Here is a 15684-nt window from a genome sequence, read left to right on the forward strand (position 1 = left end):
TATCCTGGTATCTCTCAGGAATGCTTATCTGCCTTAAGAAAGGCATAAACATCAGATGTTCCCAGACTTCTTTCTCACTGGCAATAAGGAGGCTGTAAACATGAATGCGTTTTTTCTTTGTTTACATTCACACTGCAGACTTTGTTCTGTCTACAAAATACTGCTCATGTCCCACATGTGTGTTTGTGTCTCTGTTGTGTGTGTGTGTGTGTGTGTGCTTGCTTGTAGCTTTTCATGTAGTAAAAACTGAGTACACAATTATTGATTTGTAACCGTGCTTCCTCTGTTTGATTCAGACTCGCTTTAAACACAGTTTGTACATTTGATTAACTGAGGCATCTAATCAGATAATACTTTTGTTTTTGGGTGTTTTCAGATTACTTTGTCCTGTTTTCCAGCTCACAGCTCTGAGACAAAAGACTCATCTAGCTCTATCTTTAAGCCTGTTTCAGCTGTAAATGTGGATTTTTCGATGTGAGAAGCACAATTTTTATACAGGAAATGTAATAGATGTAATTGACCCCCTTTATTACAAGTAAATACCAACTCATATGTAAAGGCAAAATAATACTGTGAATGATTTGGGCTCCAGAGGAATTTTGTTGCTTTTTTTCCCTCGATATTAATTTAATCTAACAAAAATAAAGTCATCAGTGCAAAAGTGCAACAACCAGTTCAGTAAGTGTGCTTAAGAACATATGCAGGACTTCAGTGAAGATCAAAGAAAGCACACATTACCTAAATAATTTCTGGACACCAAAACTTGAATCTATGACTCTCTGGAGACGTGGAACAAGTTGGACATAGCTGGATATTTATTCTTGTACATGTTTATGAATCACACCATGTAAACTCAGAGGCTCCACAGGTCAAACACATGAGTTCCTGTGTACATTTCCACCCTAAAATTTGCCTCTGTTGAAGTTTTTCCTCTTTCTGTGCCCAACCAACAAGGATCAGCACGGAGTCCAAAATGTTTTTCAGAGTTTCCAACGTATAAAGGGCCAGTTATTTTTGAAATGGCAGGAAAGCTGTATGCTTACTTAAAATTAACCGTGTCTTGCCTTTTCACCAGCAACATCTCTTTAACAAGCTCTAACGTAGATGTGGTAACCAGTTTTAACTTTGAAAAAGAATCAAACAAACAAGATTTCAGCATGGTTTTTATGTTCTTCTATTTTTTTGGTCCGCAGGGGTTCCTGGCCTGCAAAACAGAGGAGTTTGACTTCGACATGGATGGAGAAAAGGCACCTATTTGCTACAAGGAGATCACTACAGCTCTCAGACAGTGGATTCTTCCTACATTTGTGAGTCTACCCATCATGTCATACACTTAAAAGAAGCAGAAACAGTATTTACTTGAGACAAAGCAGCAAAACAAAAACTGATCTGCAGGGAAAATTGTGTTGAGGAAAAAGAAAAGGCACAAAGAACTTACTCATAGATTATGATTAAACACACTCTCTGAACAGAATGGACCGTCTTGAATGAAGTCTTAATGGATTTATGCGTAAACTAACAAAGCGTTTTTCTGATGACGAGCACCAATTTTGCCTCCATGCAGGAGAAGAGGATGAGGACGTTGATCCACAAGCCGCTGTGTGCACTCCGTGACCTCCTGGTGGGCCCGAGGAACCTGATCAGGAAGAGGCTGGACAAGCTGCTCGACTACGAAGTGATCTGTGAGAAGTCCAGTCTGAGCTACGAGGAACAGGCTGTGGCTAACACGTACAGGTAGAGAGAGAGGGAGGCTTTAAAGCTACACACTGGACTGATGGGCGTTCTGTGTCAGTGCATTGAACCACGGGGGAATTCATCTCCACGCTCTGATTACTCATCAGAGTTCTCAAATTTAAAGGTTTATTTTACACTCTTCAGGGATGTAGTGCTAAATGCTGAGCAAATGAGAAGAACAGTGTAAACACTGTGAAGCTCTGAGTGTATCTGAGTCGGTGTCAAACAGTGGCTCTATTTTTACAGAAGCCTTCCTCAAATTTCCAGTCAGTAGTGGTGTAAAAAGTAGAATTTGAGAGGATCATAAGTAATAAATAGATCACAAAGTTCCCAATAAGACCAATGTCGCTACATTTTCTTGCAATTATGTAAAAGTCAGAAGTGCAACAATGCGGTTCTCGCTGACGTCATCTTGCATTTCAATATCTCCTCTCTTCACAGGACAATGAACACATTACTCCTCAACGAGCTTCCTCAGTTCAACGGTTTGGCTCTGCAGATGATCTGGAGCATGTTAGGGACATTCAGCTGTCTGCAGAAAGACCTCGCTTCAGACATGGAGCAGCTCTTCCAAAGCTTTGCACAGCAGGTAATGTCATGGGAAGTTTACTTTATATAGAATTGTATTCATTTAGCTATATGTCTTGTATGTGCTTGTAATGAATTTATCCCAGTTAACTAGTACAAACAACTCCATGAAGCTTTGTTCCAGACCCTAACCACAGAGGATATAAACATTAAGGACTTTCAAAGGTGTGATTGAACTTTTTCACTCATTTTGTTCTTATTCTCTGATGTCTTTAAGCTTCCTCACAGCTCTCTCAGCCCCAAAGCATTCTGGGAGTGGGCGGAGTCTGCAGTGCTGGAAGGTGCCAGAAGGCTGGAGACTTTGTGTCGAGGTGTACAGGACACGCTTAACGCCCCTGTCGACCAGGTTGGTACAGATGGAGATAAAATAGTTGTTGTCTCACATTTTATTTTTTTTGGGGGGGGGGGGGTTGTTGATCAGGAACAAAACTTCTGTGTCTGTTTCTTTTTATTCACCCTCAAACAAACAACATATCTTTTAACATATGTCCCCCTCCTGCCTGCCTCACCACCTATCAGATACCTTAAACTGACAAAAAGTCACTTTCAATTTGTTTGTTTTCTAAATAACCAAAGGTAAAATGAGAAGAGCTTCTGACAGGTGATACTTCCCTCCAACATGTTGTTCAAGCTGAAGAATTTGCTGAGTCATTGTTGTGATTCATAACTACAGCGTCGGTGTTATTCATGTATTATTAGAAACAAGTCATGAATGTGCTTCTTCTTGTTCTGAAGATCTCTTGATCCCTTCCCTGCATGGTCACATATTCTCAGATGTGGAAAAGTTTCATGTTATTACTGAGCTTTTGTGACATTTAGAACTTAGGGTATGAAAAATCACAGTGAAAAGTTCTTGTTGTTAATTGTTACGCATTTTTTTAACTTTCAAATGTGAACAATGGCAAAGAATAAAAATAATTGTATGTATAACTTTAACAGAAATATGTATCTTATTGATCTATCTGGTGGATTATTGCTGCTGCTAAAACAGTATATTTAATCCAATTGGTCATCAACAGAATTTTCTAAAATTGAATTGTGATTTATCTGCAGATTTTGTGAAATTGCATTAAGTCACAAGCTAAATCCAAAACTTTTCTACTTTGATCTACTTAGAAAATGATTTAAAGAATCCCTTACAGATTAAGTCATTTATTAAGAAGTATAGATTTTGAGAGATGTGTGTTGCAACATAACCATTCTTTTAAACCTGTCATTTCTTCCATTTCCCTGTTATCCACAAACTCTTTTATTTTCCCTTCAGCCTCAGAGTCCATCTTTTCAGCGCCGACTAAAGCAGCTGATGGATAAGCACGGTTCTGGAAAGATCTACCAGGTGGTGGGGACGGTGGTGGGCAGCCGGGATCTGGACCTGAACCTTGCCAAAGGGGAGCTGGTGGCCATCATCAGTGAGGCTGACACCCGCGGAGACAAGAGAAGATGGCTCGTCGACGCTGGAGGTAAGAAGCAAACATCCACACGCTGGAGAAACGTGTTACAATGTTAAAAAACAAGAACCTGTTGAAACACGAAACAATTCTCTGATTTCTAAGCAAGTAATATGTGACAGAAATTAACAAACATCTGCCGTTTATTTTTACAGATGTGCAAAGAACTATTATTACCCACACTGACTTATGTATATCCAATGTAGAAATAAATGTTGAGAAATAGAAACTGAAATCACAGAGGTTGCAGATGGTGCCAACAATAATCTGATGTCAGTGCAGCTTTAGCTTCATGCAGCTCGTTGGCGCCCTCTTTTGGGTGTTAATTGTTATTGCAATTAACCAGCGATCAAACAGGTAGTTTCTGGAACGGTTATACTGCTAGAGCATGAACTGAAAGTGGGATTTTGCTTTGAAAAAAAAAAGAGTGATAATTTCCACATCAAAAAAGTTATTTAGTAACCGTTATCTCCCACATCCCCTGATTCTACCTTCATAAATGTTATTTTCAAAATCTTCTAGTTTTAAACTTCAGTCTGTGCTGTTGCAAATTTTACCGACATTTTTTAGAATAATCAATACATTAATTCTTACTGCAGATGAATCCGCTATAAAAGTAAATGTTTCTTCCATTTAATCGTGCAGTAAATCTTAACATCTTTAACACATACTCCTTCTTGAATTGTTAATTTCCCATGCAGGCAGAAGAGGGTACGCTCCTTCCTCGAAGCTCATTCGTTATCACCAGCCAACAGATGACCCGCCCCCTTCACCACATTTGACCTTACCTGAGAGCATGACGGGAATCAGGAGACACTCCTACACCCCAGAGGGACGCCCACTGACTGTCATGAGCCAGCCCTGCTTTCAGGTGATTGCCTTTGTTTTGCATTCCCGAAACTTACCACTTACAACACTTTTACATAAAGGAGAATATTGATGATTAGAAATTGAGTCCAGATAGCCACAATCACACCAAAATGTAGACATGTGCATTCAAACTCATTGTAATGTGTAATGCATTCAATATGTGCCTGCATGAGAGAAAAAGTGTTTATACCAGCAGGTGACAGTGTACTTGTCTTGAAACCTGGAAAACAAAGATTTACAAAAGATTGTTCATATAAAGTAGCATAATTAATTATATTATAGCCATTTCTAATTAAAATTGTGTCAAATACTATGTTTTAAATGGCCCTGCGATTATCAGTCCTTTGTGTATGTGGATTGAAAAAAAGGGTCTTGCTGTTTGTTTGCTTCCCTCCCCTCAGTTTGTCGTTATCTTTTGCAGTGATGAATGTTTTCTATCACCCATGGGCTCTGCCTCTAATTCAACACGATCAAACAGCTGATGAACTGTAGACAAGAGCCTAAGAGGACCAAATGTGAGGGACACACAGCAGAAACTAGAGCTAAACATGCTCAGCCTCTAAAGAAGCCCCTCTAAATTCATCGCTCCTTAATAATATAGAAAACTTAGTTAATTTAAGCACTGCACACATTTCATGTAAAATATAATAGCTTATTCAAAATATTCATAACAAAACAGTCAACAGGCTCATTTTAGAGCCGTGTGTGTGTGTGTGTGTGTGTGTGTGTGTGTGTGTGTGTGTGTGTGTGTGTGTGTGTGTGTGTGTGTGTGTGTGTGTGTGTGTGTGTGTGTGTGTGTGTGTGTGTGTGTGTGTGTGTGTGTGTGTGTGTGTGTGTGTGTGTGTGTGTGTGTGTGTGTGTGTGTGTGTGTGTGTGTGTGTGTGAGAAGCTTTGACTGATGCATGTGACAACAACCTGCTACGGCTGCATCAATCTGTCACACATCTGACTAAGACTGTGTGTGTGTGTGTGGGCGCGTGTGTGTGTGCGTGTGTGCAGGTGTAATCATGTGTGTGTCAATATCTGCATAAAAGACTGTGCACGTGTGTTATTAATGGAGAGGTCCATAATTAGCAGTTTAACCTTGTAAGTGGGCTATTGTGTGAAGGGTCGAGAGTTAATTTATGCGGCACAGCGCTGCAGAGGAGAGATGGAGCGAGCCGGTGTGTGTATGTGTGAGTGCATGTGTTTGAGATTGATTTACATTTGCAACACATGTGAGTGTGAGAGGGGAGTGTCACAGCTTGTAAATTTGTGGTGGTTTATGTGGAAGTCTACATGGGAAAGACGGAGATTTAGAAGAGTGGATGAGGAAGAAGTGTTGTGTGGGGGTGTGTGTGTGTGTGCATGTGTGTGTGTGTGTGTGTGTGTGAGGGAGATATGCCTCCACATTGCCTGTTAAAGTGAGTGATTGCTCCAGTGACCTCATATAGGCGGTTTTTCATGCCCCCTCCTCCCCACGTCCCTCCTCCGTGACCCTGAGTCTGCTCGTATACAAAAACATACACAACACACACACCCTCACACTCTGTCATCACTAGTCCAGATCAAATATACTATACGTGTATGTGTGTTCTTTCATGCAGCCTAAAGAGAACATTTTAAAAACTAAACCATGGTTTTGTCATGAGGTTATGATGACGACCTTATGAAGACTATTTGGAGTAACAGAAACATTGAGTTGCAGGATTTGTCTTGACTGCAGTCCCCTGATAACCCATCTCTTTGTCTCAGATCTGCATCCAAGACAATGTATATACAGTATGTCTATCTGTATGACGTAGACGCTGATGTGTCCTGACTTATCCAGTGTCAACTAGGATGGCCTTCTGCAGCACCGTGACCCTGCATGTAGGCTGCTATATCATCTCTTCAGCATTGTTTGACAATGACCTGTACTTGGAGTCGTTTTGTTGGGCTTCCCTTTTACTGAGCTCTTTGTTGCGTCATCGCTGACAGAACTGACCTTTTTGTCTTTATCTCTACATCAAATATTTTCATTTCTTTTTGCAGTTGCTTATATTTTGACTTCTAATGGTCTGTAGTCTAATATGTTTTAAGACCTCTCTTTGTACAGACCTAGTGAAGGTTTCTGATTCTTATTATTTGGCCTTTTTTTGCCTATATTGATAAGACAGCTGAAGAGAAGCAGGGAATGTGGGGAGGAGAGAGCGTGGTAGACTCGCATGATTTGTGGTAGCGTGGTAGTTTCTCATGATATTTAAAAGTCAGAACAGATAAATGGAGGAGCTCAACAATGTGTCATTTTGAGTTGCTCTTTGGATTGAGACACATGGGATACATTGAGAACAAGAAAAACTCCCAAAAAATAAAATAAAACGCCTTGGTAGCCTAGTGGTTTGTGCGCGCACCCTATATACAGAGGCCTTAGTCCTCCAAGCGGGTGGTCCGGCTTCTAATCCAACCTCTGGCTCCTTTCCTGCTTGTCTTTCACATCTCTCGCATAAAAGCCCAAAAATACACCTTTAAAAAAAAAAAAAGACAAAAATAACTCAAATGAACTCTCTTTTTAAACAACTGAAAATCTTGTGTTTTCATGGCATGGTCATGCAGACCTTAAAGAAAAGTCTTGATGAAGACTTGATGCTGCTAGGCTTAAGTGTGTTTTACGGTCTAAAAGAGCATGTCATGAAAATAAAGGCATTTTAATTCTTTAAAAAGAGAGGGCCTTGGAGTTTTTCTTATTCTCTGAAACCTGTTATTAAACAAATACTAGACATAGCCATTTTTTGTCCTTGTGGCAGCCAATCAGAGATGTATACATATATTAGTGTCCCAGGCAAAGAAATGCCCTAATTTGCCCTGAGCCAGCCTATGTTCTACCATATCTGTTAAAATGATTTGTCCTTTTCATTCTATAGTGCACAGTGCTTTGAATATCATCGTCTCAGACTTTTTCTCACCTATTACTCTATTTACCCCCAGTTTACATTCAGTCATGAAGCTTCCTTGCCCTTCAGCAGACTTTCACCTTTGTTGGAAATGATCTATTTACCATCTCATTTTCTCACCGGTTCATGAGGTGTGTAGACATGCAGGGAAAGGGTGAAATGATCGATACATTCCAGTGTGTCTTCTGCAGGAGTTCTCAGTCAGCTCTGTCTCTCCTCCAGCTTCTCCTTTCATTTCCATCAGAAATATTGCTCCGGAGGATATTCACTCAGCTCCTTCAGCGTGGATCACTATGCGGCCGTTAGCCATGAATGGTCACTTTAGTTAATTTTTCTCTTTTTCTTAATTCTTACCCTCCATGTCTCTCCCTGGCTAAATGCAAATTTTATGCTAATTGGTGTAGACCGTCAGGGCAGAGCTGATGTCGTAGCTGAGAGGTGAGCCCAGGTGAAGGGTTTGTTAATGACACAGAACAGCCGGCTAAACTCGGCTATTAGCTGTGCTGTGGCTCTCTGTCATAACAACACGGAGCTCATTAGGAGGCCTTCATGCTCAGGGAGTGTGTGTGCATACGTGTGTGGCAGAGAGACGGGATTTGTCAAAACATAACTATGGCCTTAACCTTTTCAGAGAATATTACAATGATTTGTGGTTGTGTTTATGAGTGTGTGCGTCACATTTGTACCTGCGCGCACGCATTATCGTTCTCAAAGTTGTGTGTTGTGACTCTCGATGCAGCATCAGTGTGTGACTTGCACACAGCGGGTCCAGCATCACAGCTAGTGAGATGGTTATGAAGTCCTTGATGAGACTGTTAAAGCACTTCATCACAGAGGAGGTTGGACTAACTGGCTTGCAGACACTCAGGCAGTCAGGATGAGGTTTCTTTGGGACAGGGATCATTGTAGACCGATAGAGGAATGAGGGAATAATGGACTTGGCCAGAGAGAAGTTGAAGATCTCCTTGAACACTGATGCTATAGCAGGTCAGCTCTCTCTTTCAGATATGCTGTCCGGCCCTGCCTCCTCCCCTCAGTTTGTCCACTCTCCTGAAGTCCCCCCTTTGTACTCCACACTATTGATTTGCAGAATACTGTTGTGGATCCTCAAGTTTGGCACAGTAGCGATCGCCAAAAGTGTGCCTAAAAGATCAACATAAATAAAACGAGCCTTTTTGAATGGGTGTGTTTGTGAGTTATGGGTCTTCTGCAGCCAGCCTCAAGTGGACACTCAATGAACTGCAGGTCTTTACACGACCACATCGGCATTATTTTGCAACATCAGAGGTTGCTGCTTGGTGAATATGAGTTGCTACACCTCTCTTTTGATTTGTTGCTTTTTTTTTTCTTCTGATAGCTCTTTGTGGATCAAAAGGAAGCCACGCCCTAAAGCAAACACTGCTTTGTCGTTTTTTTGTACTATAAAATGACTAAAAATAACATCATCCCAGAAGACTTGAAAAATAATCAATTGTGAACTGAAACTCTATGAAATGGTTTTTGTTTAGCTTAAGAGGTAGGCTGATTTTCTCATAAGCTTACAACCACAGACGACCACATTTATCCTCCTTGGGGATGTCTTTTATTCTCTATAAACAAAGTATTTACTACATTTCCCTCTTATCTCATGATTGTATTCACTACTCTATAATGAAGAGCGTAAAAGCATCTCAGGCTAGCTGGTATTGGTGATTTCAGTCCTGTATTTGACTCCTTCTTCCAGGTGTTTGCAGCCTACGACTTCAACGCGAGAGGTAACCATGAAGTTTCTGTCCGGTCTGGTGAGCTGGTCCGTGTCCTGGAGCCACATGACAAACGAGGGAATCCTGAGTGGAGTCTGGTGGAGGCGAAAGGAGGGCAGAGAGGCTACGTGCCCTCCAACTACCTCACAATCATGGCTGTGCCGACTGCTTCTTGCTGAGAGGAGAGGAAGGATGGAGAGCAGCCATGTGCAGTATTAAAGAACGCTAACAGCAGTATTTCTTCAATGAAGCTGAACTTGCTTTTCACAAGTCATTGTGATTTTCAGTGACAAAATCAGTGTTCTCAATTGCAGGAAAGCAAAAAAAAAAAAAGCCAAATTCTGTTGACTTCTTTAAATTATTATTTTGGGGCTTCAATTTTTCAATTTCATCTTCAAGACCTTTTATGTTAAAACTAATGCGATGAGATTTTTAAAATTGGAAAAAATGTATGTAAAAGTCATTTTAGTTTACATCATTGTTGTTCCCCAAATCACTAATTTGCTTCAAAAAAGTCATTAGAGCATACAAGGCCTCTTTCTTTTAGACCCTGGTTTAAAGGGAAAACAAAGACAAGAGTCTTCCTCCTCTGATTATTTTGAAGTTTCACATTAAAAATTGTCCTCCAAAGTGGAGACAGCTGAAGTCACAAACAAATTTTGACTTTAAAAAAAACCAACCTGTAATGTTTTTGAAACTTCAGCTTTACATCAAAAATGACTTGACTTGAAGTGCATCAGTGGATTTGCCCTGATGTTGTGACGTTTCATTGTAGACCTTAAAACTGAAACAGGCGATGACATATCAGCAGTATTTTATATGTCTGCTCTAATGCGGACACTGCCTTACTCATGTCAATATACTACGTGACCCACTGGGGAAAATGAAGGAGGATACAGCCTTGGTGCTTGTAGTTCCATGTTGTCTGGCTCATGAGCTCTTCAGCACCACCTTGCTGAAGTGGATTATTCATTTGTATATATATGAAGGTCAAAGGAAGCTTCAAGCCCCACTTTTGTCAAGGCCATCTTTAAGTGACAATGACAGAAAGTTTTAATGAGGCTTGAAGGACTCCTGAGCTGTATGCAAAGGGGGACTCATTTCCCATGATCCTCAGCAGGAACTAAGGACACTTGAATTGAACGGCATGTTCTTGCTACTGTCTGCATGTTTGTGAGCTAACTGCAGCACTTAGACCCACAACGAGCAAAAAAGTGTGTGTGTGGATGCATCTGTTTGATGTGAAATTGAGCTGAAGGATGCGTGTGATATGTGTGGGGGTGTGTGTGTGTGTGTGTGTGTTGGGTCTTCTCCACATCCTCACCTGGAGGCAGGAGAAGTACTGTATCCAGACTGACAGGTACAACGCGCTCTCATCATCTCTGACTGTGTAATGTGATGTAAATATAAAATGTCTCCAGGGCCCAGAGACATGGAGAGAGGAGAGAGGAGGAGGGATTTTAAAGACAGTGGGAGATTTCTTTTTTTTAAGGGAAGAGGAACTGAAGGAGTTGGAGGAAGAAAATGTGTTTTTTCCTTCCTTAGCTGATTTAAATACACTCGTCTCTTCCTCCATGCTCTCATTTATCTGTGAATGATTACTTTCTGTTTTGCTTTTATTATCTCACTTCCTGTTGCAATAAGATGCTAAATTGTTTTTTTCCTGAGTTTTTGACCTAATAATGATATATACAGGACTGAAACAACCTAATTCTGTATTCATAGGCACCTGATGATGCTTGTTGCCATGGATACTGTTAATTCAATGCAGGTCCCGTCTGACTGTGCCATTTTTTTCAATTTGGCTGGACAGCAAGAACATTTAGTTCCAACAGAGTCATAATTGTAGCACATTTTTGCTGCTCCAGTATTTTTTCATGTCACTAAGTACACAAACCTGTAAGACAAGAGGAACCATTCTGCACGGAAAGCAAAATACCCCAGCCTCAATACTTCTGTGTCTGTACTTGACATGCAGGCAGAGTGAGTGTCTTTTCTAGACATGCATGTGATGGACCGGTTTGAATAGAATTCAGTGGCATGTAGCTGTGAGCAGCCAGTGTTCAGTTTGTCTTTTACAGGCTACAGTAGAAACATAGCTAAGTTGGACTATGTTGATTCACCTGTACTTAGCCTACTTTGCTGTGATTGGCTAGGGATGTCCAAACATCAAACACAGGAGTCCCACAAAGAAGTGTCCCTTGTTAAACCAAATGCCAATGCTAAATTGTGTAATTGAGACATTCCTTGAAGCAGACATCTTGTAACATGAGTATGTTCTTCATAAAAGCAAGCCTCCTCCCTCAGTATTGTGCTGTATCAGCTGCTTTGGGTGCGTTGCAGAGGGAGGGAGAACGGGGGAGGCTTGGACTCAGAGCGGCTCAGCTGGAGCTTAGCTGTCCCCAAACGTTTGAATGTCAGGACGGAGCAGAGCAGCAGGAGGGATGGGGAGCTGTTTGTGTACGATATGTTACCATCAAAACAAAATACCAAATGTCCTCGAGGTTAGTAGAGGAAGAAAATATACAGAAAATTCCCCCCCCCCCCCACCCCCGACTACATCTTACCTGCTTTCACCTCCTCAAAGGCCATTTTAAAGGGTGAAACCTTGGAGCCTTGAACTCGGTGATGTATTTCACCTGTTTGCAAAAGTGCTATAAATTCCCATGAGTGTTAAATACAGCGTGAAGCTGCTGTTTGTGATATACCTTCAAATTTGAAGCAAATTAATTTTTCACAAGAGTTTTCTCATTCCCAGAATATCTTACAAAATGTAGATAATGTATGAACTAAACCCCTATAAAAAAAAAGTCATACAAAGCCAGTGTCTTCCTCTTTTTCAAAGTACAGGGTCCCATTAAAATCTTTCATTTTGATCAGAAACCTAAAAATATAAAGTTATGATCAGTGGTTTGGGTATAAACTTTGTCCTTACAAAGATGTGTGTGTGACTGGAGCAGTTTTTGTTTCTCAACTCTCCACTAGAGGGCGCAGGAGACCTCGCCTGGTTGTGTTAAATAGGAGAGCCTATTGAAGTGAATGTAACTGGAAACGTCGTGTGTGTGTGTGTGTGTGTGTGTGTGTGTGTGTGTGTGTGTGTGTGTGTGTGTGTGTGTGTGTGTGTGTGTGTGTGTGTGTGTGTGTGTGTGTGTGTGTGTGTGTGTGTGTGTGTGTGTGTGTGTGTGTGTGTGTGTGTGTGTGTGTGTGTGTGTGTGTGTGTGTGTGTGTGTGTGTGTGTGTGTGTGTGTGTGTGTGTGTGTCCTCTTTACCTTTGTCAGTATTGGTGCTTTCTCGGGAGCAGAACATAATCCTGTACATTCTGTTCATATTGTTCAGTTGGGATTTTTTTTATTAACCACATGAAGTGTAACATATTAAACCTGTTGATATTCCAGTTTTAAAGTCTGTACAGCAGTTATGTTTATAAATTATTGTTTTGTAACTGTGCTTTTCTAACTTATTTGATGCCGCAGGGCTTTAGTGACCTGAGATGAATCATGAAGTCTTTGAAGTGTTGCCAAAGTTATGATGTTAAATTCACACGCGCACACACACAAACACACACAGATCTTTTCACACAACAGATGGGAGTGTGTGCACTGCAGCAGTAGTATCCAGTAGTATCTGTTGGGGCAGCTGTGAGCTGACTGTGTGTGGCTTCAATAAAACTAAACAGAAAACTGCTCTGTGTCCTTGTGTTATTTCACACCTTCACAAAATGTGAAACATTTGGTCTTAATGACAAGCTGCACCAATGACAACCAGCATAAAAGGAACATCAGCGTTCAAATTGTAGCTCACATCACTTCCAATCTGTGTAGGTTTTTAAAGTGTGTACTTTTTATTTTTTGTGCTTTTTCAATTTAATATACTGATATTTTTACTTGTTGGGTGGGAATTACATATTTGGGAGTTATCCATTCTGGGGAAGGGATGATTTATTGTTGGCTGATATTATCTCAGTTCTCTATCGGCTTACATGCTGCCTCATATGCACATAAAAGAAAACATCCATTTACACACCATGGTACAGACAAATATGCTTTTGTAAAGATGTAATATTGCTGTCTAATACTTTTTCTTGCAAAAGGCACTCGTACTTAATTGGTAAATATATGACAACACATCATAATAGCATGGATGAAAAAATGATTGGAATTGCATCTTAATTTTTGCATTAGTTTGAAATGTATTGGCTATTTAATGACACATTTTTGCAAAATATCTCTTAGCATTTTGTTTCCATGTATGTATGAACTACAGGTAATGGTTCTCTTCTAAGTTAAATTATTTTGTTTTTATTTGCTTTGATTAGTTGGTAATGGTTAAATAATAATTAAAAAAACTTTTCCTCCCTACATTTTTTGTAATGGTTAAAACTTTTATCTTAATATGGACATTGGTGATTGGTTTACAATACCATTCGGTAGAATAGCCTTTACTTTATTTTTTCAAAAATTTGTCTTTGACTCTTATGCACATCTCATACATACTGAAAGCAAATGACATTTCAGCTCAAGAAAACAGGTAGATCTATAATCAATTATTTTGTAACAAAAATATTTATGGATTTAGAGTGAAATGCAAATGAATACAAATGTAAAATAGAAATAGAAATACAGAATGATATTTGTAAACACATTAAATGACAGGCGCGATGATGACGTCATGTTTGCCATTTGTTGAACAACTTGCCTTGACAGGTTCTTATCTTTGAACATTATATTTTTATTTGGAAAATATAAACACAAGTTACCTCAAGAAGTTCTTTTCTAGCGCTCACCGCAAGCATCAATAGGATGGTGAAGTTTTGTGATATGAAGATACGATCAAGAAGAGGAAGGACTCTGAAAAAGTTGCAAAGACGATGTTTAGTTAAATTAAGCTAAAATGACCCAGGCTTCTGTTATGCGTGTTGTGTGTCTAGCTTAGAAGGCACCTGCTAGCTAGCTGATGTTGCCGATAGTGTTTCCATAGTAACCCCGAGGGGAATCTGCTTTAAAGATGGTTACAGATGTATTCCCTAAATTAATAGATGTTTTTATTGGTGGCATTTCAAATGTTTGAGGTTATTTTGCTCGTATTAAAGGATATTATTTGTTCAAACATAATGTAGTAAAAAATCATATAATTTGCTGGCGGTGTACATCAAAAAAGTAAAGTGGAAAATACACACATGCTGAGTGACACTACATTTAAACTGTTGTATTTTTGACTTTACTTTTACTGTACTTTATATTTTGCAATCAATATCTAGACTTAAGCAATGTGTTTATTGTGAATGCTCATATCGCTGAACGATAAAATCTCCATTAAGGGTAAAGTAAACCTGAATCTTTACTACAAAGAACAAATTAAGTGATGTTAAATAATTGTGATATATGAGACCAAAATGCCTTCACTTCATATTTCAGTCTACATACAACGGAGAACATACTAGCACGTTTCCCCCTCCCCTGCTGCTCTCTAAATTTAAGACCAGCAGGACAGATTTGGACCATGAAGATGGTGACTAGAGCTTTCTCAACAGCCAACCCTGTGGGGCTTTTTAGAAAGGCCACAAACTACACAGACTGAGAGTCAGCTGAGCAGTATACTTTGTACAAACTAGTTTTGGCAGATTCTCAATGACTGAACATGTTTGCAGAGTAAACTAAGCTCCTTGTAGGTTTGCAAACCTTGCAGTGTGAACAGGCCCGATGCCCAAACTGGTCAGAATCTTTACACAGCAGCTGGCACTACATCATCTTCTGAATGTTGTCTCTCCTCTCTTCTTGTTTGTTGACGTTGTAACATCCTCCACCATTCTTCCTCCTCTCTTATTTTCACCACAGTGTATAACAAAACAAGTGTAAAATCACATTTTCTCTTTAGCCATTTTGTGTTCCCCAGAGCAGCAGGTGTGTGTTTGAACTGCTCACAGGTACCTCTTTAATCTTCATACACTTTCAGTGAGGCAATGTGCAAAATTAATGCAAACAAAAAACTGCAGTGACTCAGTATATGTATACACACACCCACAGAAAATAAAACCTATTTGTATGCTGTGCTGTGTTAAGCTTTGTTTCTGTTTCAGGAGAGTTCAGTGTACAGTTCACCTACTGCATGAATGTAAATAAGCTCGGCAGCAAATATTTCCCAGGCAAAGAAAAATAGGGGAACATGTTCTGACAGTATATTTTTGTATTCTCCTCATATTATGTTCTTGTAGCTGAGCCAAACCTTAAAGCCTAGTTTGTATTTTTGTCTGGCTGTCAGAGGCTATTAGCAATATCTGCTTTTACCTGTTTGTTCACTCAGCCATCAATGCAAAGTAAGCATCAAGCCAAAGGTGCCTTAATGTGTCTTTTTGTTATAACTTAAGCAATTTATGGATAGCCATCACCTAGC

At 39.9% G+C, this 15684-nt stretch overlaps 1 protein-coding gene across 2 annotated transcripts in view; it reads left to right on the forward strand.

The window, feature by feature from the left end:
* Positions 1-12977, forward strand: part of arhgef37 (Rho guanine nucleotide exchange factor (GEF) 37) — a 31550-nt gene extending 18573 nt beyond the window's left edge. For both annotated transcript variants that reach the window (XM_020637510.3, XM_020637509.3), the window contains 7 exons: positions 1194-1307; positions 1565-1734; positions 2176-2323; positions 2540-2668; positions 3587-3782; positions 4472-4641; positions 9276-12977. In XM_020637510.3, the coding sequence (XP_020493166.1) occupies positions 1194-1307; positions 1565-1734; positions 2176-2323; positions 2540-2668; positions 3587-3782; positions 4472-4641; positions 9276-9473 (1125 nt within the window). In that variant the 3' untranslated portion in view covers positions 9474-12977. The remainder of the gene's footprint in view (positions 1-1193; positions 1308-1564; positions 1735-2175; positions 2324-2539; positions 2669-3586; positions 3783-4471; positions 4642-9275) is intronic.
* The last annotated feature ends 2707 nt before the right edge of the window (positions 12978-15684 follow it).

Source organism: Labrus bergylta, chromosome 9 (assembly GCF_963930695.1).
Source record: "Labrus bergylta chromosome 9, fLabBer1.1, whole genome shotgun sequence".
In the NCBI taxonomy this organism is placed as follows: Eukaryota; Metazoa; Chordata; class Actinopteri; order Labriformes; family Labridae; genus Labrus; species Labrus bergylta.